The 26191-nt window shown below is 44.9% G+C and overlaps 1 protein-coding gene across 2 annotated transcripts in view; it reads left to right on the forward strand.

Moving 5' to 3' along the window:
• Window positions 1-26191, forward strand: part of ulk4 (unc-51 like kinase 4) — a 655266-nt gene that overhangs the window by 626745 nt on the left and 2330 nt on the right. Inside the window, exons 37-38 of one of the 2 annotated variants that reach the window (XR_011348088.1) lie at window positions 20212-20378; window positions 22336-22409. Coding sequence is in view for 1 of the 2 variants with exons in the window: in XM_069908832.1 (XP_069764933.1) it covers window positions 22336-22421 (86 nt within the window). In the remaining variant the exon portion in view is untranslated. Of the gene's footprint in view, window positions 1-20211; window positions 20379-22335; window positions 22422-26191 lie in introns of those variants that run through there. The other variant, XM_069908832.1, reaches the window with a different exon arrangement.

Consider the following 26191-nt stretch of genomic DNA (forward strand, 5'->3'; position numbering starts at 1 on the left):
GTCGACCTGGTGCGCGGGTATCATCAAATCCCGGTGCACCCTGAGGACATCCCCAAAACGCCCATCATCACCCCCTTCGGTTTGTTTGAATTTCTACGTTTACCTTTCGGGCTCAAGTATGCCGCCCAGACCTTCCAGCACCTCATGGATATGGTGGGCAGGGATTTAAATTTCATGTTCATTTATCTGGACAACATTCTTCTCGCTAGCAGAGACCAGGCACAACACAAGTCTCACCTGTGCACCCTCTTCTCCTGACTGGCCGACTTCGGCCTAACGATCAATCCAGCCAAATGCCAGTGCGGGAAGGAGTCCATGTAGTCCATCAACGCCGAAGGAGCTACACCAGCTGCTATGAAGGTCGCTGCAATCAGAGAGTTTCCACGCCCGGACAACCTCAAGGGGCTACAAGAGTTCACAGGTATGATCAACTTATATAACCGATTCATTCCAGGCGCTGCACGCATCATGCAGCTGCTCTTCGCCCTCATCGCGGCCAAGGACAAGACACTCGTCTGGACTCCAGAGGCTAACAGGGCATTCGAAGCCACGAACGTTGCCCTCATGAAGGCCACCCTGCTTGTCCATCCACGCACCGACCTTCATATGACGCTCTCTGTCAATGCCCTCTGCCACGACCGTCGGTGCCATCCTGGAGCAGCAGGTTAACGGACAGTGGAAACCACTGACATTCTTTAGCTGACTTCTTCGTCCACCAGAACACAAGCATAGTGCTTTCGACCGTGAGTTGTCGGGCACATACTTCGCTGTGCGTCATTTTCGCTATTTCTTGGAGGGGAGGCCTTTCACCAACCACAAGCCCCTCACTCAGGCGCTCACTATAGCTAGAAATCCCTGGTCGGCCCACCAACAGCGTCACCTGCCCTTTGTAATGGAGTTCACCACCAACATTCGGCACAAGGCAGGGAAAGACAACGTGGTCACCGACGCGCTCTCCCAACTGGCCATTTGCTCACTGACACCCAGCCTAGACTACAACCAGCTGGCCATCAGAACTCCGACGAGGAGATGCATGCCTTCAGGACTGCCATCACAGGCCTGCGGTTCCAGGACCTCCCGACTCACCTTGGTGATGATACCGTCCTGTGCGATGTCTCCATGAGCACCCCGCGACCAGTGGTTCCCCAGCAGTGGCGCAGGCAAGTCTTCCACCATATCCACGACCTTTCCCACCCTTCCATCAGGTCCACAGTTCATATGGTGGCAGAACACTTCGTCTGGCATGGGCTTCGAAAGCAGATTGTGGACTGGGCCAGAACCTGCACACATTGCCAGCTTCCCAAGGTACACAGGCACACCAGAGTGCCCATGCAGGATTTTGAACATGTCCAAGAACGGTTCAGCCACGTACATGTGGACATTGTCAGCCCCTTACCTGTTTCCCAAGGTAACTGTTACCTTTTCACGGTGGTAGACTGCACCACTTTGTGGGCCTGAGGAGATCCCAATGCCAGATGCCTCCACGGACTCCTGCTCCCGAGCACTTTTGACCGGTTGGGTTGCCCAGTTTGGCATCCCGACCCACCTCACCAGCGACCGTGGCGTACAGTTCACCTCCGCACTCTGGGCACAGCTCGCCAACAGACTGGGAATCGAGCTGCATCACACAACGGCCTATCACCCACAGGCCAATTGACTGGTCAACCGATTGCACCGCCACCTTAAGTCGGCACTTATGGCCCGCCTCACTGGTCCCGACTGGGTGGATGTGCTGCCTTGGGTACTCCTGGGCATTCGCTCAACACCCAAAAAAGACCTGCAGGCTTCATCGGCCGAGCTGGTCTATGGTGCACCGCTAGCCCTGCCCGGTGAGTTTATCAATGCACCTCAAAACCCGCAACAGTCACCGCATGTTTTACTTCCCCACCTCCGGGCCCAGTTAGACACTGCCCAGTCATGGCACACGGGCCTCTTACGTCCCCAGCAAACTGTATTCCGCAAAGTATGTTTTTATCAGGCGAGGCCCTTCCACAGTACCCCTTCAAAGACCGTATGAAGGGCCGTACAGAGTTATCCAGTGTTCAGGATCCACCTTCACACTGGACATCGGTGGTAAGAGGGAACTGTTTACTGTGGACAGATTAAAGCTAGCACACCACGACCCCAACGAGCCAATGGTCGCGGTTCAACCCAAGAAGCGAGGCTGTCCGGCAAAAAAGGGCACTGGCGCCGGTTCTGGGGTGGGGGGGGGTGTGGCTGTGTGGCAGCATGCCATTAGGCAGGTGAACCGGCCCTGCATGTCATCCACGTGGCGGGGCAGCTGGCCAAAATGGCGTCATTGGGGATTTCTCCCCGACCTCAGCACCAGGCTCAGAAGCCCACACTCTACGGCCCACGTGACGCCCCGGCAACGTCAGGGCCCCCGGCGCGGTTCTCAGCCAGGTCTTGGCTGGGAGCATAAGACCAGTCAGGCAGACCTCAATAAACGAGGATTTGCTCACTGAACTCAACCTGTGTGGTTGTGAAATCATTCAGTAAGCAGAGTAGCCGCCACTACATCAGTTTGAAATCTTGAGGCATGTCAATCATTGTTGTAAATTCTAGTGGGTTTAGTGCATGGGCCTCAGTGAGAATCTGTCAGATTTGACTGCAGGCTTGAATTGGGCTGGTTAGTCAGCCATTGACAGGAAATGTATGAAGTCTGCATGCTACCTGTGCTTGAATGAGTGTGTTCCCATAAGTTGTGGTGTAAGACACGTAGGACTGAGATGAGGAGAAATTTTGTCTCTCAGGGAGTAATGGACCTCCAGAATTTTTTCCCATGATTCTCCCTTGTCACACTGATAAGGGACTGCTCCAACACGATAAACTAACTGGCTGCACTATTGTAAGTCACTTTTTTGGTATGATGATTACTGTGAAAATTTATTGTCCATTCAGTCAATGTATTTATTATCAATTTTAATTCAATCAGTTTCCTATAATAGTCTTTTGTTTAAGTACCTGTCCAGCTGCAGCAACTTTGGGCTTATGTACATTGTATAATGTGTTTAACAATAAACTGAAGAACAAATTTCCCATGTAAGGCAGTGGAAGTCACATTGCTGAATATATTCAAGCGAACAATGGCTAGATGTCTGGATACAGAATGCATCAAACAGTAGAAGGAGATGGGATGATGGCATTGAAATAGAGGGTCAGCCCTGATAGTAGGGAATGGTGGAGCAGGTCACTGAGCTGAATAACTTACTCCTCCTCTTCTGCTCCTGCAATAGGAGAGAGAATTTCCCTGAGGTTTAATGTAGGGGTTTAGAAACTGTCTGTGTCGTGTCAGAAATATCTCATGCTCTCAGATGCAATTCGCCTGCTGCCACAATCGCTCCACACCAGATATAATCTCACTGGCTCTCCACTCAGCTCTGGATCACCTTGACAACAACAATACATAGATCAGACTTCTTTTCATGGCTACTGCTAAGCTTTCAACACCATCCTACCCTCATTACTGGGCGATAAGCTCCAAAACCTGGGCCTCTGCACCCCCCTCTGCAACTGGATCCTTGACTTCCTCAACAGCCAGTACAAATCGGAAACATCATCTCCTCCTCACTGACAATCAATACAGGCACACCTCAAGGATGCGTGCTTAGCCCCCTGCTCTATTTGCTTGACCCCCATGTCTGTGTGACTAGGCACAATTCAAATGCCATCGACAAACTTGCTGATGACACCACGATTGACGAGTTGAGTAGTGGCACAACAACAACCTTGCACCCAACATTAGCAAAATGAAAGAACTGAGTGTGGACTTCAGGAAGGGAAAACCAGGAGAACACCAACCAGTCCTCATTGAGGGGTAGTGGAAAGGGTTAAGAACTTCAAATTCTTGGGTGTCAACATCTCTGAAGACCCACCCTGGGGCCTCCATGTTGATTCATTCATGAAGAAGGCTCACCAGCGACTACACCTAATGAGGATTTTGAGGAGATTTGGTACGCTACCAAAGACTCTTGCAAATTTCTACAGGTGTACCGTGGAGAGCATTCTGACTGGTTGCATCACTGTCTGGTATGGAGGTGCCAATGCACAGGACAGGAAAAGACAACTCAGCTAGTGCCATCATGGGTATCAGTCTTCATTCCATCTACAAGATGTGGTGCCTCAAGAAAGCAGCTTCTATCCTCAAGGACCCTCACTGCTACCATCAGGAAGGAGGTACAGGAGCCTGAAGGCAAACACCCAAAGGTACAAAATCAGCTTCTACCCACCTCCATCAGATTTCTGAATGGACAATGAACCACAGACACTATTTCATTTTCTCTTCTCTTGCACTAATTTATTTATTTTTAAATATTCCTTCTGCTGTCAGACATACCCTATTTAGTCGTCCGCCCTCTCCCCCATCACTTCTTTCTCTTACATAGAAATCTACAGTACAGTTTAGTCCCTTTGGCCCACAGTGTTGTGCCAACCCAAAAACCTACGCCATTAACTGCCTGGATATCCCTGATTCATAACCTTCCATTTTTCTTTGTCCCATGTACCTTTTTAATACTCTCTCAAAAAGATCTTACATCCCCATGTACTTACTCCCAAGCATGTTAAAACATTGCTCCCTCATGTTAGCCATTTCAACACTGAGGAAAAAAAAAACCTCTGGCCATCTGTACGATCAATCCCTCTCATCATCTTGTGCACCTCTATCAGGTCACCCCTCATCCTCTGTCACTCCAAGGAGAAAAGACCAAGTTCACTCAACCTATTCTCATAAGGCATGCTCTCCAATCCAGGCAGCATCCTTGTAAATCTCCTCTGCGCCCTCTCTATAGCATCTACATCTTTCCTGAAATGATGTGACTAGAACTGAACACAATATTCTAACCGGGGTCTAACAAGATTTTATATAGGTGCAACATTACCTCATGCCTCTTGAACTCAAAACCATGGTTAATGGCCTCTCATCTCTATCCATTTATACTTGTTAGGCTGTGATTCTCTCGTGTTCCTTCCTCTCCTCTCATCCTTCCCCACCCCTCCCCACCCACCTCACCTTTTAACCTGTTTCTTCAGATTACTGATGAATGGCTGATGCCCAAAACTTCTTATGAATGCTGTGTGACCTACTGAGTTTTTCCATCACGTTTGTGTATTGCATTTGCCCTCAGATTTGACTTGTTTCAGTACTTGATAGACTTCTTCATGGTGCGTTTGGCTGCAAATTGTTGACTAGGTAGGATAGGGAATCCATCATCTTCATTCTCTGATCCAGGACTTTTGGCTCTGCTCCTCTCCTCTCTGATTGGTTGCTTTTGAGACATGCACTGTCAAATGCAAGAGGGATGGACCCTGGGAGTTTGACCAGGCTCAGCCTTTACTGCACTGAAGGAACTCTTCTTGTTCTGTTCTTCAGCAGATTGCTGGATTTCTTATGTTTAAGAAGGTAGCCAACACCAAAGTACTGCAATCACCCTGGTTGCAGTCTCTTCTTGCTACTACCTTCAGGCGGAAGGTACAGAAGTCTGAAGACCAGCACATCTAGGTTCAAAAAGAGTTTCTTTCCAACAGCGATCAGGGTCTTGAACCTCCCCTTGTTACATTGATCGGGGACTGCTCTGACACCACACAAGGGTCTGTCTGCACTATTGCAAATCACTTTTTTTGCACAAGGATAACTGTGAATATTTATTAACTTTTCTAATTCAATTATATGTACTATATCATGTGTACTAAAGCCCTACAAAATGTCATGGACACAGCCCAGGACATCACAGGCAAAACCCTCACTACCATTGAGAACTTTTGCATGGAATGCTGCCGTTGGAGAGTAGCAGCAATCATCAAGGACCACACTACCCAGCACACACACTTGTTCTCCCTGCTACCATCAGGAAAGAGGTGGAGGTGCCATAAGACTCACACCACCGGGATCAGGAACACTTTGCTCCCCCTCCACTTTTCAGACTCTTCAGTGACAACTCAATCAGAAACTCATTTAAGGACTCTTACTTTTGTACTTTATTGATTTTTTTTCCTCGTTGTACCACACAATCAGTTTGAGTAGTTTTTGCAACACGAACAAGTGGTAAATTCTGCCTGCACCGCAGGAAAAAAATCTCAGGGTTGTATGTGATGTCATGTATGTACTCTGACAATAAATCTGGACTTTAATGTAGTTGATTTTTTTCATAAAATGCCTGTTTGGGGGCAACAGGTAAGAAATTTAATGCATATTTCCATTGTACTGTGTGTATGGCAATAAACTCCAGATCAGAATCTTCTCCCCTATGCTATGATTTCTAAACTGTTTTATCTTGAACCTTTTCGTGTTTTCAATTATTCAGTTTGCATTTTGCCAGTGGTAGAAAGATTTCCTTTTCTGAGCATTGAATTTTCATGAGGGCCATTCCTGAGGGTGTGAGGAGATGAAGCCAATGAATGCCATGATGATAGAACTGATGCTTTACAACACATTGGTCAGGCCGACCTTGCAGTGCAGTTAAAGTTCAAAGTTCAGATCTAATATCAGAGTACATACATGACATCATATACAATCCTCCAATTCTTTTTCCTGCGGGGTAGGCAAATTTCTTCTTATCAGATTGTACAAAAAAAAACTGTACACTTGGAAAAAAATACTACACACAAGAGAGAAATGCAAACAAACTGCATAATTCAGAAAATAACTATCCAATCATGTATAATGTGCAAAGTAAAAGTTCTTAAATGATGGAGTCTGATGGTGGAGGTGTTCCTGAAGCTGGTGGTGCTAGTCTTGTGACACCTATATTTCCTTCCTGATGGTAGCTGTGAGGACAAGAGTGTATGCTGGGTGTTGTGCTCTCTGTCAGCAACATTTCAAATAGATTTTCTTGAATATGGAGAATATTGCCTGTGGTGTACAGGGCTTTCCACTCAGAAGTACTGGTGCCCCATACTAGAGCCATGATGCACCATTCAGCACACTTTCCACTACACATCTATAGAAGTTTGTCAATGTTTTCGATGTCATACCAAACCTGCGCAAACTCCTGAGAAAGTAGAGGTGTTGATGTGCTTTCTTCATGATGACATTTGTGTGTTGGATCTAGGAAATCTCCTCCAAGGTATTGACTCCCAGGAATTTAAATCAAAGTTCTGGCCAGCTCAGTATAGGAGGTATGTGAGGGAGAGACTTACCATGATTGGGGAATGCATTAGAGATCAGCGGACCCGCGAGGTGCTCAGTGGCTGAAGGACCCACATGGGCTGTGGGCTGCTGGAGACTGGTTTGTGGGAACCAGACAGAGGGAATGGGGTTCGAGGGGGAGACGGTGCATGTGTGATGAACTGAACTACATTCTCATTTCTGCCCTCATCACTTCCCAGTTTATAAAAGGTAAATGTTTTAAAAATAATCTTATAAATAATGATGATTTTATTGTACAGTGTACGGATGCAATGAAATTCTTATTGCTGCAGCCAAATAGATGTACAACATATACCAGTAACAATATTATGTATTAAGTTACTCCAGTACAGATAAAGATAATAAATATAAAGCATAGATAGATCATTAAATAATCACAGCTGCAAATGGTGCAAAAAAAAAGTGATTTCAGTGATGCAGCTAGACATTTTGATGTTCCCTGAGTGGTTTATGATTAATTAGGGTAGTACAGAGAGCTTTAAGAGCCTGATAGCTGTTGGATAAAAGCAGTCCATCCCACCATTGTTCCTGAGCCAAACAGATCCATTCATGTCAAGCAGCTGCTTAACTTAAAAGAAACTTAACTTGCCACCCACAGCAACAATGAGCCCTTGAAACCCATTGCACTTTGCTGTTGGGACATGCTGTGCGCTGATTGACAAAAATGGCAGGAAGCTGAAAGTATTGCCTTTCATCTCTTTGAAGAACATTCCCTCCCACCCCTTCTCTCCTCCCTGTCTTTCCTTCAGTGTCCGATTTATGCAATGATCTGCTTCTGTAGATAACTGTAGTGCTCAGGTAGTGTGCCTAAGGTACTTTGTGCACATGTCAAGACTACAATGGGATGAGTTAGTGTAAATGTGTGTAGACCAGTTGGCTTAGTGTGTTCACACATACATCCTGGTGTTATATTTCAGCAAGCTGCCTATCCTTGTGAAACATTGCAGCCCAATGTCTGTAGCTGAGGGTTTGAACTCCAAGTGTCAGAGGGTGCAAGTCAGGAGTGCGTACATCTGGAGTCACCGCAGCATTTGTTGCTTTGCTCTACAATGGCAAATGGAGTAAGAGTAGGTTCAATCTGCATCTGTTTCAAAGACTCATTCACTCACCCAGGGATGAACAGAGCCCTTTCAATTCCAAAGTCAGCCCTCAAGTCGCTGCATTGGAAGAGAATCTAAAATAGTCTGCTTCAAAAAGACAACTTCCACTGATGAAGCTTCAAGGCAGTTCACGTTTCCCTCCCAATCTCAGCAATCTCCTCACTTGCCTCTTTCAATAATCGAGGACTTATCCTATCAGACCCAAGGGAATCAAACAGTTCAATGCTCCTCTTTCTTTATCTCACAGTGTCTGAACACATGAGCATTCTTCACACTGCGCTCAGTATCTTCACCCATCCTTGGTGAAGATCGATGCAAAGTGCTCATTGAGTACTTCTCCCCTTCCTCTTATTCAAAGCATAAACTTTCTCCTTTGTCCTATCCTCTCCCTAGTCACCTTCTTGTTTTAAAGTTTGGAAACTGCCCAGATGGAATATAAAGTGTTCTTTACACTCAATGTCACCAAAACTAAGAAGCTGATTGTTGACCAGGAAGGGAAAACCAGAGGTATACGATCCAGTGATCATTGGGGGATCAGAGGTGGAGAAGGTTATCAAATTTAAATTCCTGAGAGTCACTGCCTCAGAGGACCTTTACTGCGATCAATACACAAATGTCATCACGAAGAAAGCATGTCAGCACCTCTACTTCCTCAGGAGTTTGCAGAGGTTTGGTATGACATTGGAAACTCTGATGGAAAGTGTGCTGACATCATGGTCTGGTATGGGGACGTCCATACCCCTGAGCATAAAGCCCCGGAAAAGGTAGGGACACAGCCCAGGACATCACATGTAAAACTATCCCCGCCATCGAGAACATCTACATGGAATGCTGCCTTCGGAGAGCAGCAGCAATCATCAAGGATCCACATCCACCCAGCACACACTCTAAACTTGATGCTACCATCAGGAAAGAGGTCTAGGTGCCACAAGGCTCACACCATCAGGTTCAGGAAGAGCTGTTCCCCCTCCACCATTAAACTCCTCAACAACAAACTCAATCAGGGACTTATTTAAGGACACTTACTTTTGTAGTTCATTGATTTTTTTTCTCTCTCTCTCTGGATTACACAGTTTGTTTATATTTCTTTATTTGTTAATATGTGGACATTGAGTTAATTTTTTTTGCACTGCCAATATGTGGAAATTCTGCGTCACCTGCAGGAAAAAGAATCTCAGGGTTGTATGTGATACCATGTGCGTAGTCTGACAATAATCTGAGATCAGATGATGAATCATCGCCCCTTTTTATACAACCCACTTCTGTGGTATCATCAGTGAATTTATAGAGGGTTTTGTCGTACCGAGCCACACAGTCATATGTGTAAGAATGCAACTCTGTGGTGCTCTGATACTGAGAAAGATTGTGGAGATGTTCTTACCAATCTTCACTGATTGTAGACTGGAGGTGAGGAAATCCAAGATCCAATTAAATATGGTGTTAAATGCCACAGAGCACACATGTCAAACTCTGGCTCGCGGGCCAAATTTGGCCCGCAATATAATTATATTTGGCCAGCAAGATCATATTAAATATATATTAGAGTTGGCCCGCTGGCCGCCGCGCCAGTATAGCGCATGAACACTGAAGGTGAAAATAAAGACGCCAGAGGTGTGGAGGGATCTCAGAGTCCCGAATCCCGGGGATCGGAGCGCCGCACTCAGCCCGCCTGGCTCCCGGACACACAGACGCGGCTGGAGTTGGGGACCATCCTCGCTGGGTCTGCGCTTCAGCGGCGACGCCGGACCGAACGTCTCGTTGCCGATGCCTTCCCCCTCGCTCCGTGTGCGGCGGACCCTGCCTCCCGCTCCTTTTGTTGGAGACAAGCCCGGCGCCGTGAGATCGCAGTTTAATCCCTCTCCAACCATGGGAGGGGGGTGGGAGCAACACGCTCTTCTCAGCCAATTCCTCCACCGCCCCGGACGCCGGCACTTCAACGGGGGGTTCAGGTGCCTTCGTCAGGCGACCGACCTGTTGGTCCAAGACAAGGGGAGAGCGTACAATCTCCACACAGACAGCACCTGAACTCAGGTGAATGTGGAGCTGCGACCCCACATTTCACATCAGGACTGTGTGTAAGATTGGGAGCAGTGAGACGGAAGCTTATTTTGTTCCTGTGATTTAAGCCTTTCTTGGGGTGGGGGGGGGGGTCCTTCTCTGACCACTTGCCTAACAATTAACCTAATCAGATGTGGAGTTACCACAATACAACAGTTCTCAACCTTTTTCTTTCCACTCGCGTCCCTGTGCCATTGGTGCTCTGTGATTAGTAAGGGATTGCTTAAGGTGGTCTGTGGGTGGGAAGAAAAAGTTTGAAGACCACTGCTTTAATCATCCCTCATTGACTCGTCATGTGCACGGTTTCAGACGCTAAAGGAAATGGGCCAATGACAATGAAAGAGTTTATCCAAAACTATTATTAAACATTTATTTTATTAAGAAAAAGTTTAACATTACATATGTTGAAAGAAGAGAAAACATGCAGATGTTGTTGAAAATTTTCAATAAATATTTAGTTCAGCCCTCGACTTAGTCCAAGTTTTTAATTTTGGCCCTCCGTGAATTTGAGTTTGACACCCCTGCCGTAGAGCATCCTCATGTATGCATCTTTGCTGTCCAAGTTTTCCAGGGATTTGTGTAGAGCTAGTGAGATGGCATCTGCTGTAGACCTGTTGCTATAATAGACAAATTGGAATGGATCCATGTCACCGCTTAGACAAGGCCTGATATGTTTCAACACTAGCCTTTCAAAACACTTCATCACTGTTGATGTGAGTGCCACTGGTTGATACACATTTCCCACACTGCAGGGACTGTGTACAAGCAGGAGCAATCCAAGTAACATGGGAAACAGGGGAAGACGAGTTGCAAGGATTTTTGCTGCTGATCAACATAAGACATAGGATCAGAATTAGGTAATTCAGCCCATCAATTCTGGCCCACCATTCCATTATGGCTGATTTACTATCCTTTTCAATCCAATTCTCCTGCCTTCTGCCCGTAACCCTCAACTCCCTACCTGATCAAGAACCTATCTTCCTCCATCTTGAATATCCTAAATGACTTGGCCTCCTCTGCTATCTACAACATGAATTCTCCATATTCAGCACCCTCTGGGAAAAGAAATTCCTCCTAATCTCTGTTCCAAAGGGAAGTTTTTGTAATCTGAGGCTGTGCTCTCTGGTTCCAGACTCTCCCATCATAAGAAGCATCCTCTCTACGTCCACTCTATCCAGGCCTTTCAGTATTTGATAAATTTCAATGAGAGATCCAGGGATTAGTCACGAACCTCCCTGGACCTTCTCCAATGACAACACATCCTTCCTTAAGGAACCGTAAACTGCTCACAATACTCCAAGTGCAGTCTGACCAGTGCCTCACAAAGCCTCCACATTACATCTGTGCTATTATATTCTACAGGCGCTCCGTTACTTACAATGGTGGAACCTACAATTTGTCAAAGTTACGATGGTTCGAATCCATACTTTCATTTTCAAATTCCGATCTGTTCCCGTGCTTGCAATATGCAAATATAAGAGTGAAATTGATGACCCTGTCGCTATAACATCCTCACCATCTTCACCATCCAGCAATTAATTGTAGTTCAATGCTTCAAACATTCTTCATGCCCAGTGTGTTTTCAGTTGTGTACATTAATGGTTTTTTTCAGTGTGGAATAAAGCTATTCAAAATTTAATTCTAAAAAATGGTAGGTGCGGTATTCTTTTTCAACATGATGGGTTTGCCAGAATGCAACCCCATTGTAAGTTGAGGAGCATCTGTACTCCTCTTGAAATGAATGCAAATTTGTCTTCCTTATCACCGACTCTACCTGCAAGTTGGCCTTTCGGGAACCCGTTTAGAAAACAGTCTACACCTTAATTCCTTCCACCAAAGTACACGATCATACACATCTCTACACTGGATACCATTGGCCTTTTCCTTGCTCAATCTCTTAAGCTGTGGAAGTCTTCCTGAAGGCTCAGAGCTTCCTCAACTCTACCTGCTTTTGCTGGTGTACTGTCCACTGCCTGAAAAACGTGAGGGGAAGCCCATTGCATTTCCTTAAGCAGCGCTAATCAGGCAAGACAGAGGAGACCAGGTTTTTTTTTGGATTTGGATGTTTCAGTTACCCAAAGGAGAGTGTCATGGCCCAGTGGTGGGCTAAGTCATGAACATGTGAAAGGTGTGTTTCAAAATTGACAGCCAGTCTTTCCAACATTTGTCTTTGTATTTTGTAGAGGGGGGAATCCACGTCAGGATGGTCTACACTGTTTTTGCACAAGCAGTACTGTGAATATTTATGATCTATCTATTTTATGTATTTAATGAACTTTTAAATATATTTAAGTTTCTGATCAGCTTCAGCAAATAGGAATTTTGGTGCATGTGTATGACAATAAACACATTATCTTTAACATGGTGAGTGGAATCTTTCTGTTTTCATTGGTGTGGTTGACAAATTCACACTGCATTCTGCCACAACCAGAATCATAATTTATTGTCATAAACATGTCACAAAATTCATTGTTTTGCACCAGCATTACAGGTGCAAATATTGAGGGGGTGGGGAGCTGGAGAAAAGGTGAGGGTGAGAGAAGGGTAGGAAAAGAGAGAGTCTCAGGGGAGGGTATTAACGGAATTTGGAGAAGTCGGTGTTAACGCCGTCTGGTTGGAGAGTGGCCCAGAATCTGAGGACTGTGGCCTTTATTGTTGGAAATTCCTGCTTACCTAAGGAAAATGTTAAGACCTGTCTTGGCACTGGGGCCAATCTCACTGAATCAACTTTACCAAAGAAGTCCTCTGTCACCATGTAGCTGCTGACTGGCTAGAGGCACACAGGCACAAATTTGGCAACACAGGAAATTGCCAGTTACCAGGTGCTCTGGATAGTCTTTACTGATCTTTTAAAGCAGTTCACCCTGACTCTACCCTGTCGCAAGATCAGTTTGGCGGCCCAGTGAGATTTACCAGAACCATCTACCTTTCAGACAGATGTTGAGCAGGGCTGCATGATAGAACTTGGTCTGCTTGTCGCATCTTCTTACTTTCTTGAGAGTGACATTGCCAGAGGAAGTCAATTTTGGTCAGTGTTGGAGCGGCCTGATTAACGCAAAGCTATTACAATGCCAGTGACCCATGTTCGAATCCAGCCCTGCTGTAAAGAGTTCCTACATTCTCCCCATGTCTGTGGGGGTTTCCTCTGGGCACTCCAGTTTCCTCCAACAGGGTTGGTAGGTTAATTGGTCCAATCTTTCTTCAGACATCAGTCCTATTTTATCTTTAATCTATCCTTAATTATGCTAAATTCATCTGAATTTTGATCATTCAAACAAAAATGCTCTCCCACATACCATCTACCCAGCCTTATTCCCTAAAATTAGATCCAGGAATTCCTCTCCCCATCCTCCCTGCCGTGTAGTTTCACTTTATCTCAGAACATGGTTATAAACCTGAATGGGAAATTGAACTCATGTCAGGCTGACAACATTCTTCTGTTGGTATGTCAACAATTCTTTGCCTTCATTGTCTTTTGTACTATTTCCCAGTTATGTATGATTCAAATTCCCCACTATCATGCTTCTACACTTGCTTACACAGTTGTCCTTATCTGGTCATTAATACACCCATAAGGGCTTCATTGCCCTCTATTTCATCTGAGTGTGTCTCAGTTGTTGGACCTTCTGACACTTCAGTGAGGTGGAGAGCTTTGGACTGTGGGGAAATATTAAGGTCCAATCAGTTGGGCAGAGAAAGGCAAAAGGAATTGAATGCAGAGAGGGATGAGAGGATGCATTTGGGGATGTTGGACCTTCTCCACATTAAAACAGTGGGGAATTGTGTAAGTGAAAAAACGTGAGCTGCAGGTATACTGGCAGTGATGTTATGTGGAGTGGCTCTTTGATAACATCCAGAGGATGGACCAAATAGTTTCTGAGTCATACATTTGAATTATTATCTGCACCAAGATGCAGTGAAAAGTGTTGTTTTGTGTGATGTCCAGGCAAATCAAACAAGAATAAACACCCAATTGCAGGGGATAATGTTGCAATTGAGCAAAAGTGTATAGTGCTACAGAGAAAGGTACATTTAGACAATAGGAGGATTCACCTTTCACAAATGAGAGGTCCGTTCATTCGTTTAATAACAGCAAGAAAGAAACTGTCCTTGAAACTGGAGGTTTGTGCGTTTAAAGATTTTTCAAATGTTCTGTGATTCTTCTGACAGCTGGACTTTTATTACAGAACCAATGTCCCTCTTGTCCTATCTCACCTGTCGTACCTGCAACTCAGGAGATTTAAATGTCCACCTTACTCCACCTGAAGTTATGTTTCTGTTATAGCTGTAATATCCCATGTCCGAGTGTTTTGGAGCACCTTCTGCTCATCTTCTCTGTTCAATAAGCTCTTTACACATATATACTCCAGTAAGCAGAGGCAGACTTCCTCATCATCTATGTCCTGACCTTTGTTGAACACTTTGCATGGCTCTGACAGAAGTCTGATGTCATTGAGGACTTCCAGCACAAGACCAAAAATGTTGTCCTTGTCTTGAAAGGGCAGAGTTATCGTCTTTAGTGTCTGTGATCTCCAGGCTGCAGTCAAGCTAGGGGCTGCGGAAATTTTGATCCTTCCCTGTGACTGTGAAACTTGGGCCATCCCTAAAAACTGCTTCATGAGCTTGGCGTTGCCTCTGTGTCCTCTCTCAATGCCAGTGTCCCCAGCACCCAATATCAGCTGTGATGGATAGGGCAGTGTGTCTACATAGCTAATTGTCAGAGCACATACAAAGATACATTCCTCTGACTTCCCTCTCATTCATGGCTAACATCTTCGCAAACAGCTGCAGAACCAATAAATAGCTCAACATTTTATTTTCATTTAAACAATATAGCATGGTAAAAAGCCCTTTCTGCCCAGGACTGCATGGTTAGAGTAGCGGTTAGCACAATGCTATTAGAGCAGCAGTCACCTTGGTTCGAATCGGCGCTGTTTGTACGTTCTCCTCATGTCTGCATGGATTTTCTCCAGGTGCACAGTTTCCTCCCATATTCAAAAGATCTACAGGGTTATAGGTTAATTGATTACATGGGTGCATTTTTAATTGTAAATTTAAGACCTACAGCACGGTAACGGGCCCTTCTGGCCCAGGAGCCTGTGCTGTCCAAGTACCCCAATTAAACTACAACCCACAAACTGTAATAGCATCATGGTAACCAAGCAGCAGTTCAACAGCCAGGATTAATACTTTGTCTACCAGCTCGTGGTGCTTGGATACAAGTACATGCTGTAGGTCACTGGGGTAACAGCTAATAACTGCTATTCACGAGAAGGTAGTTTTCTCATACAATTACTCTGCAGGTTGTTGCAGGCCCAGATAGGTTGGAACATTCGTCACTAAAAACCAGCATTACCTTGCAGACAGCTGCCAGGGATTCAATGTTATGTAAAAAGCTGTGTGGAGCCAGATTTCTTGCTTGTAGATAATAGTTAAAAACCTGTTCCTGTCAGTCACAAATTGAATGAAAGTCCAGGCAAAATCTTGTCGTGATGCTAAAATCTCCCGCGATATCGTCACCCTCTTTGATCCACAAATACCTAAGAAAGCAAGTTTGCATTCATTTACTCTGCAAATCTCATAGTTGAGGATATGGCTGTCCACTTTCAGTGCATGGTTGTCCACTTTCAGTTCAGGAACTGTGCCCAGTCACCTCATCAGATGGAACTCAAGGAAGGATGGAGGGATAAACCAAGAAACCATAGACCCAGATTGTTTAACCTCATTGGTGGAAGTCTGGAAATCAGGAACATTTGTTCATCAGAGAAGGCCAGCAAAGTGAGTCGTGGAATCAGACTGGCCTGTGGGCTGGCTGGGTCTCAATAGACCAAATCCACTCCAATTTGTTGTCATCCAATTGCACTAGTACAACCCGACGAAACAGCGTTCGTTGGACCTCGGTGCAAAACACACAGGCACTCAACCAGACTTAACACACTTACACAGGACAAGCATTCATCCATACGAATAAATAAATACATATTGCTTTCTAAACATGAGCGTCTTGAATGGTTAGTGAGCAGTTCCTTTGGTTGTTCAGCATCTCACTGCTTGTGGGAAGAAGCTGTTCCTCAGCCTGGTGGTACTAGGCTCTGATATTTCTGCATCTCTTTTCTGACGGGAGCAACTGAAAGAAGCTATGAGTGGGGTGGAAGGGTCCACAACAATTTTCTGAGCCCTCTTCAGACAATGATCCCAGTAGATCACGTCTATGGGGAGGGATCCTCTCTGCCACTCTTATGGTTCTGTGAATTGACCTCTGAACCACTTCTCCATAACACCCATTCCACACTGATGCAGCTGGCCAGGACACTCTTGATAGAGCTCCTGAAAAATGTTGACATTATGATGGCCAGTAGCCTTGCCCACTTTGATCTTCTCAGGAAGTACAGTCATTGTTGCGCCTTCCTGGCAAGTGAGAAGATGCTGAGTGTCCATGATAGGTCATGAGTTAAGTGAACTCTGGTGCACACAGTTCATCTATCTAAAGTTAAATTGTCTCGATTTTATTCTGATATTGATCCATTATGTGATAAATGTAAAATCTTTGAGGCTTCATTAATACACATGTTTTGGGCTTGCCCTTGTCTAGAAAAATTTTGGAAAAACATTTTTCAAACTCTTATCTGTGATTTTTAAGATCAAATTGGAACCATGCACGTTAATTCCTTTATTTGTTTTTGTCTCAAGAAGAAGATATATTATTGACCAACTCAAAAGCAAATTTTAGTTTTTATCTCCTTGATGGCTAGGTTGGCACTTTTGATGAAATGGAAAGACAACACCCCTCCTACTCATATTCAATGGTTACTTGATATCACGGAAGTTTAGAATAAAATCAGATATAATATTAAAAACAAAGTTTAATTTACATAAGATGTGTGGTCCATTCATGGAATACTATCATAATTTAAAGATTTAAGGTGCTTGGATGCTCCGGAGATGCGTTGTCTGGTTCTTTGAGGTCAATATTCGATTCATATGTTTATTACTTGTATCAGTTAACTTTGTTTAGTGGGGGGGATGGGGGAGGTGTTGATTACATGGGTTTTTTTTCCTTTTTAGGAAATCAGATAAAGATATGTTAACTGAGAATTATAAAGGTGGCATGTGGGTGGAAAGAAAATGTTTGAAAACCACTATTTTAATCGTACCTAATTGACTTGTTATGTGCACAGTTTCATAACTCCAAAGGAAATGGGCCAAAGACAATTTTTCTCAAGCAAAATATTTCAGTAACAATTGGGTCTGGAGCAGTGATTCTCAGCCTTCCCTTCCCACTCACATCCCACCTTAAGCAGTCCCTTACTAATCACAGAGCACCGATGGCATAGGGATTACTTAAAGTGGTATGTGAGTGGAAAGAAAAAGGTTGAGAAACATCGGTCTAGGGTAATAGTGCACAACTTTAGGATTGAAGAGCGTCCACAGAACAGAGATATGGAAGAATTTCTTTAGCTTTTGGGTGGTAAATCTGTAGAATTTGTTGCCACAGATGGTTGTGGAGGCTCAGTCATTGGGTGTATTTAAGGCAGAGATTGATAGGTTCTTGATTATTCAGGGCATCAAAAGTTATGGGGAGAAGGCCGGATTGTGGGGCTGAATGGGGAAATGGATCAGCTCATAATTGAATGGCAAGACAGACTCGATGGGCTGAATAGCCTACTTTTGCTCTCATGTCTCCCGATCTTATGTTTGCATCCTCCCTGACTGCAGGATTGATGCCAGAGGAAGGAGGTCAGCAAATGCTTCAGAAAGGAATAGGGAGAATCCTGGGAATTGTAGACCAGTGAGTTTTATGTCAGTGGTGGGCAAACTATTGGAGAGGATTCTTAGGGGCAGGATTTAACAGCATTTAGAGAAGCAGTCTTCTCAGGGATAGTCGGCATGGCTCTTTGAAGGGCAGGATGCACCACATACACCTAATTGGTTTTCCTGCTGCATGTGGATTTTAGTAAGGTGTTCGACAAGGTCCCCCATGGTAGAGTCATTCAGAAAGTCATGAGGGATGGAATCATGGAAATTGGGCTTATCTGCAGAAGGCAGAAGCTAGAAGTAGATGGAACGTATTTTGCCTGGAGGTCAGTAACTAGAGATGTTCTGCATTGATGTGTACTGGGACATCTGCTCTTTGTAATGTCTAGAAATGAAGAAGTGAGGGGTGGGTCAGTAAGTTTGCTGATGACATGAATGTTGGAAGTGTTTTTTTGAATATTTTATTTTCCATTTTTTAATAAACATACTTAGTTCACAGTTGTATGCCTCTACCCTGCCGAGGAAAGTCTCTGTCCAGGATTCCATGAGTGTGTTCATTCTCAACCTGACCAGTGCCAGCCAAAGCTGCTGACTGTTACTGCAGCAATGGTCTCCATCAATGATGAGTCTGAAGAATCAGACATGTGTCAAACACAGAATCTTGGTAGTGGAGAGAACCAACTTCCTTGAAGTTCACTTAACTAGTGACCTATCCTGGACATACAACATCTCCTGACTTGTCAGGAAGGCGCAACAGTGACTGCACTTCCTGAGAAGACTGAAGCGGGCAAAGTTACTGGCCGCCATTACATCAACCTTCTACAGGAGGTCTATTGAGAGCTCCATCACAGTGTGGTAATGGTTGCTACAGAGAAATGGATTGGAGGTGAATCCACAGTATCATAAGAATGGCAGCTCCCTCATCCTTCTCCCCCCCCCCCCCCACTCGACATGATCTACCGGGAACCTTGTCAAAAGAGGGCACGCAGAATCGTTGAGGTCCTCTACCATCTTGCACACAGCATCTTTCAGCTACTCCTGCCAGGGAAGAGATACAGGAGTATCAGAGCCGGAACCACCAGGCTGAGAAACAGCTTCTTCCCATGGGCAGTGAGAATTCTCACTGGAACTGTTCACACTAACCCTCTGAGACTCTACTATTTATTAAACAATTTTTATACATGTATATTTGTCCTGTCTACGTAATGCTTGTCTGTATGTGTGTTCTGTCTGGTTGTGCTTTCATATATTTTGCACTGAGGACCGATGAACTGCTGTTTCATAGTTATACAACTGTTGTACTTATACAATTAGATGATAAATAAGCTTGAAGGGTTTGTTTCCATGTTGTATCCCTCTATGTAGGAGGAGGGAGATCCACCTCCACAGAGGGGAGACCATGGGACCATTGTCATTGAGTCTAACCCCAGCAGTCTGTAGGGATGACACACCCTATCAGGCAGTGAGTTCCAGTCTCCATCTCTCTGTCCGAAGAAATTATTCATCAGCTTCCTGCGACAACTTCTTCCCATGACCTAAATCTATGTCCTGAATTGCAAACCTCTCTCATTTCCATCTGTGCACCCTGTCTGAGTCTTCCATACTTCAATAGAAGCATAGAAACGTGGTACAGTGTAACATAGAAACAGGCCCTTCAGCCATCCAGTCCATGCCAAACTATTTATTCCTGTCTACCAATCTCCAGCTGATCCAAAGCCTTCCATAACCTTAAACAAACTTGCTGAATATCTGCCACACCAGAAACGTTAGTACAAACTGAAAACTTGCAAGTCATTCCAGGATCAGAATCAGGTTTATTTGTCATGAAATTTGTTGTTTTGCGGCAGCAGTATTGAGCATTACAGGTGCAAAATTACATTGCTGTAAAGACAACATTTAAAAACAAATAATTCGTGCAAAAATAGAATAAGTGAGGTCATATCCGTGGTTAAATATCCATTCAGAGATCTGATGAGAGGGGAAGAAGCTGTTTTTGTAGCGTTGGTTGTGTAACTTCAGGCTCCTGTACCCCCTTCCCAGTGGTAGCGTTCAAGAAGAGGGTCCTTGAGGACAGAGGCTGCTCTCTTAAGACACCACCTCTTGGCGTTGGCTGAGTTCACAACTCTGTTGTTTTATCCTGTGCATTGGCAGCTCCACACCTGACAGTGATGTAACCAGACATACCAAAGCTCCTGAAACTCCTATGAGATAAAACTGCTGGTGAGCCTTCTTCGTGATTGAATCGACATGGAAGCCTAAGGATGGATCTTCAGAGATGTTGACTACCAGGAATTTGAAGTTCTTTACCCTCTCCACTGGTGAGAGCTGGTTTGTGTTCTCCTGGTTTCCCCTTCCTGAAGTCCTCAATCAGTTCCTTAGTTTTGCTACCATTGAGTGCAAGATTGTTGTTGTGACACCACTCAACGAGCTGATCTATCTCCCTCCTGTACACTTCCTCATTGCCATCTGTGATTCTGCTGTCAATTACAGGTGGCATTTAAATTGTGTCTAGCCGCACAGTGGGTGGGTGTACAGAGTAGAGGAGGGGGTTCAGCATGCATCTTTGAGGTGTGTCTGTGTTGATTGTTAATGAGGAGGAGACATTGTTTCCAATTTGTACTGCCAGTGGTCTTCCTATGAGCAAGTTAAGGATCCAGTTGCAGAGGCCCAGGTTTTGAAACTCGCTGACTGGTTCTAAGGGAATGATGGTGTTGAAAGCTGAGCTGTAATTGATGAAAAGCAGCCTGATGTAGGTATTGCTGTTGTCTAGGTGATCCAGGGCTGAGTGGAGAGCCAGTGAGAATGCATCTCTTGTGGAGCAATTGTGGTGGTAGAGAAACTGCAGTGAGACCAGATAAGAGTTAATTCTGGCCATGACCAACCTCTCAAAGGATTTCATCCCAGTAGATGTTAGTGCTACTGGACGATAGTCATTGAGGCAGCTCACACTGTTCTTCTTGGGCACGGGATGATTGATGCCCTTTTGAAGCAAGTGGGAACCTCCAACTGCAGCACAAGAGGTTGAAAATATCCGTGAACACTCTGGCTAGTTAGTTGACACAGATTTTCACTGCCCTGCCTGGTACACCATCAGTCCCTGATGCCTTGTGAGGGTTCACCCTCTTGAAAAATGTTCTGACGTTGGCCTCAGAGACAAATATCACAGGGTCCACACACAGATCCAAGTCGTTAATTTATTTCATAAATATCATGGGTCCCAGCACTGATCTCTGCAGTACACCACTAGTCAGATGACCGTCCACAAGCACCCTCTGTGCAAAAGACAAGTGCACATAACATAATCAGGGAATTCTGTCCAGCCCTGGCCATCATTGGGCTTGGCAGGGAGCTGAGGAGAATGGTGAAGATGAGTTAAATGGGTGTATTGGGGTGTTGTGGTAAAAATATTATATGACATTGATGAGGCCAAAATTAGAGTATTGTGTGCAGTTTTGGTCATCTAACTATAGAACAGATATCAATAAGATTGAAAGAGTACAGAGAAGATTTATGTTATTTAGACTTGAGGAACTGAGTTATAGGGGAAGGATAAACAGGTTAGGACTTTATTCCCTGGAGCGTTGGAGAATGAGGGGAGATTTGATAAAGGATAACAAAATTATGAGAGTTATAGGCCAAATAAATGCAAGTAAGCTTTTACCAGTGAGGTTGGTTAAGATAAGAACTAGAGGACATGGGTTAAGGGTGAAAGGAGAAAAGTTTAGAGGGAACATTTGGGGAAAATTCTTCATGCAGCAGTGAGTATGGAATGAGCTGCCAGCTGAAGTGCTGAATGTGAGCTCCATTTTAATATTTATGAAAAATTTGGATAGGAGGGGTATGGGGGGATTATGAACCAGTGCCGGTCAGTGGGACCAGGCAGAATAATAGATTGGCCCAGACTAGATGGGCAAATGGCCTGTTTCTGTGTTGCAGCCTTCTATGGCTCTGCAGATCTTAGCATCTATACAAGTACAGGTACTCCAATCGTTAAGGTACAGGCAACTCAGACCTAGTGCGGGTAAATGGGGCTCATCTAGATCAGTACAGTGGTCAGCAGGAACACAATAGGCCAAAGGGTCAGGTTCTGTGCTGTGCAACTTTGTGACTCTCGTTTTGGTGTGAATAGTGGCGTCTCCCTCTTCCCATTGCTGAGATTCCAGCAAAGAGATGCAATGCAGCAAGTTCTCAGATCGGCGAGAGGATCTGAGGTCATCAGTGCACCGCTCCCCCCGTTTATGTCGGTGAATATTGTTCTTCTGTTTCTTTTCCCAGGTGAGCTCCAATCCGAGACATGCAGAAAGGCTCAGGAGCGAAGCAGACCTTCTTGAAGTCCTTCAAAAACTGGCCTGCACAGCCAGGTGAGTAGTTGCGAGACATCAAACCTCCTTTTGATTCGCTAAATTTCGACTCAGGCCTGCCGACTTGATGGGTTTAGGTTGTGGACGAGGCTATATTGGAAGCAGCCTGCAGCATTTCACTGAGTCTTGCTTTAATTGTGGCCATACTACAAGCATGGCCACAAGATGAAAGGTCCCAGGAGCTATAGCTTTCATGTCCAGCCAATTGCTCTCTGCTTCTTCTCAACTCAACCGCCATCACTTCAAACAGAATGGTAGGTTTTTGAAGTCACAGAAGTGCAGGAAAATTCTTTCAACCCATATGGATGTCCTTGCAAAAGGATTGTTTATATGTTTAACAGGAAGCAAAGCACAAATCTAGAGAGCCATGTGACAGAATCAGGCCCTTTGCCCCACTAAATCTGTGCTGACCATCAAGCATCCAATAAACCCTGGAACACTACAGTAGAGAAACAGGCCCTTTGGCCCATCTTGTCCATGCCAGCAATTATTCTGCCGAGTCCCATTGACCCGCACCCAAAAAGTTCTTCCAAATGTTCCCCCAACCATCTCTCCTTTCACCCTTATCCCATGTCCTCTATCTAGTTGTTTTCTCACCCAACCTCAGTGGAAAAACCTGCTTGCATTTATCTAAAAACATCATAATTTTCTACATCTCATTCAAATCTCTCCAGGGAATAAAGTTCTAACCTGTTTATTCTTTCCCTATACCTCAGCTCCTCAAGTCCTGGCACATCCTTGTAAATCTTCTCTGGTCTCTTTCAATCTTATTGATATCAATATCCATTTGCACTGATCCCTTTTAATGCCCTCTCCATCATTCTCAAATCCACTTCCCCCAGATTCCTCCACCCAGATGCATACTTGGAACGATTGAGAGTAGACCATTCACCTGCCATCCTTCCCTCAATAGGAGTGTGAGAGGGAGAACCAGAGCAGCTGGAAATGGGGGCGGGGGTGGGTGGTGGAGTAAACCCAGCACATTCAAAGTTCGTAGAGATGACAAACCAAGGTCCAAATTGAAGCAGGGTTCAATTGAACTGAACCACTGTGCTACTTACAATGTCACCAGCTGAGAGGGCTTCACACAATACAATGACACAGTGAGGCACACTGGCACAGATCGTAGAGTGCAGAATTGCAGAGGGACCTACCTGGGAAGCTCAGCCTTGCAGCGATAGCTGGGAAATGTCTTGTTATCAGGGGCAGATGAAGACTGGGCAAAGTGGCAGAGTTCACCCTGCAGCCAAGGCCTTCTGGAGTTGAGGCCCACACCAGTCATCGTATTAGTCACTCATTCCCAGAAGATTTTCCATGTGTGCACAAAGGAGCTGATGATGTTCACATTCACAAGTTAGGCCATTAGGGCTATTGAGTCTGTTCCGTGACTCTACGCTAAGCTGAATTATGCTCCCATCTAGTTCCAATTTTCCCCATATCCCTTGATATCCTTATTAATGAGATATTTATCCATTTCCTGTTTAAATACTCCCAGTGATCTGGCCTGCACTGCTTTGTGCGGCAGTGAGTTCCGCAGATCCACGACCCTCTGACTAAAGAAGTTTTACCTCCTTTCTGTTCTAATTGGACAATTTCTAATTTTAAGACTATGACCCCTTGTCCTCGATTCACCCATCAAGGGAAACATCTTATCTACATGATGAGAACATTCAAAAGGAAACAGGAATGAACCTTCCTCTGACCATCAAGCACCATCCCCATCCCCAGATCCCATCATTTCTTTCATATCCAAAATTCATCAATTTCCATCTTGAATGCAACACATTTACAAATGTAACACTTCTAACACACAACACCCCTCGTTAGATTTGAAGATGAGAATTCCATGTTGACTTGAAACAACCTGTGAACACAAAATGTGAACAAAGTCTTGGAATCTTGACCTAACACATCAGCAAATGCTTTCCCTCCAGACACTTCCTTCAACAGTTTTCTTAATTTTAACTCCTGATTTCAGCATCTGCAGATTCCTGTTTCTTCAACATGGAGGGACCTGTCAAGACAGAATCATGGACTGGAAGGGTTTAGAAGGATCTGGGCCAATGCAGGCACGTGGGACATTTTGGTCTCCCTGGGCAAGTTGGGACAAAAGGCCTGTTTGCAAGCTGTGTGACTCCTGTCGTGATTGTCCTCTTGATATTCTTTCTCCCTTTGTGTCCGAGTCACACTCTTGTTTCTGCTCACTCACGAGGGCAACCCCACCTCCCTTTATAGACTGGCTGGAAGCAAGATGCCCTCTCAGGTCTCCTGATCCAACCTGGTGTTGTCCCGTTCTCCCCACCCCCCACGCCTAGCTCACTCTCTCTCGCTAGCCCAATTTCTCAAGCCCACAATCTGCCACCCATCAACAGTACTTGAGCTTGTCAGCAGTAGATAAAGTGCTTTCCAGATCCACGTTTCTGAAAGAAATGAACATTGACAGAACTAGGACTTTTCTCTTTGGATGGACAACCAGCACCTTTTTCCTGGGCGATAATAGCAAATACCAGAGGACATCTGTTTTCGGTAAGGGGAGAAAAGTTTAAGGGAGACGTTAGAGTTAGGTTTATTCACACAGTGAGTGTTGGGTGCCTGGAATGCATTGCTGGGGGTGAAGGTGGAGACTGGTTCAACAGAGACATTTAAAATACTCTTAAGGGGTTTTTAATGCATAAAAGCTACGTTATCGCCTGGTTAAGTTTTAAAAAAAGGTGAATTTACCTTTTATGCAGAGGGTGGAAAAGGTGGATCATGCAGTCATTTTGTGCAGGGAGATTCCCGAGCTGGTTTCCAAAGGAGAAGGGAGCGGGGCATCTAGTGGAGTAGCGCTGCCCGCCACCATAACGTGGAACATTCGCACCAGAAAGTGAAAGCACCGAGTTCACAGATGGGTTCAGCATTGTGTGTTTTTCTCCATTTGACCTGCTGAGTTTCTCCAGCCTTGTTTTTACTAAAATTCACATTTGGGTCACGGGCTGATGACATATCGCGACATCATCAGCCCTCCCCCTTTGCAGCTGCTTTCAGCGGCAATCCTTTTACGCAGGAGATGGAGCTATGACACTTCCACCTGGAGTTCGTTGGACCAGCCAATCCACCTTTGGACCCTTTATGCAGCTAAGTGGAGTGTCTTAAAGGAAGAGGAAACCAGTCTTTATAATTCGCTAAATTTTACTATAAAAGGGCCTTTAGATAGGCACATGGATATGTAACGACACTGATTCACCAGTTTACAAACAAATGAATACACTCACTCGTTTCTTTCAGCATACCATGAAATCAACTTCCTTTTATTATTCACTAGATACAACTTTGCATTCTTCAACTCCCCAAACACCACCCAACTAAACTCCTCTGACTTTCTCATTGCCTCACTGCCACACGGGCAATCCTAACACTCTCCTCCTTCTGACCAAGGTAAGTTCATGATCACTACCGCCATCTCTCCTCCTCCCCCAACAGCCTCAGAGCCATTCAAGGAGATGACAGTTTGGAACTGTCCCACTATGTAATGGTCTGGAGGGCTGATAATTCAGACCGTCCTCATACAATAGTGCAAAATGGGCAATTCACAGACCAAATGGCAAGGATCTGACTGGTGCTCTGACTTTGGCTCTGCCGCAGAACATGGACTGTCGATACAGGCCGGCTTCAATCTGTCGACCACAAAAGTTTTCAGGTGGTGTCAAAAGACCTGAAAAGGATCATCGTAACCAGGCTGAAGTGGTTTACGAACAGCACCATGCCAAAAGAACACGAGCACATCGTGG

Source organism: Narcine bancroftii, chromosome 1, assembly GCF_036971445.1.
Source record: "Narcine bancroftii isolate sNarBan1 chromosome 1, sNarBan1.hap1, whole genome shotgun sequence".
Taxonomy (NCBI): domain Eukaryota; kingdom Metazoa; phylum Chordata; class Chondrichthyes; order Torpediniformes; family Narcinidae; genus Narcine; species Narcine bancroftii.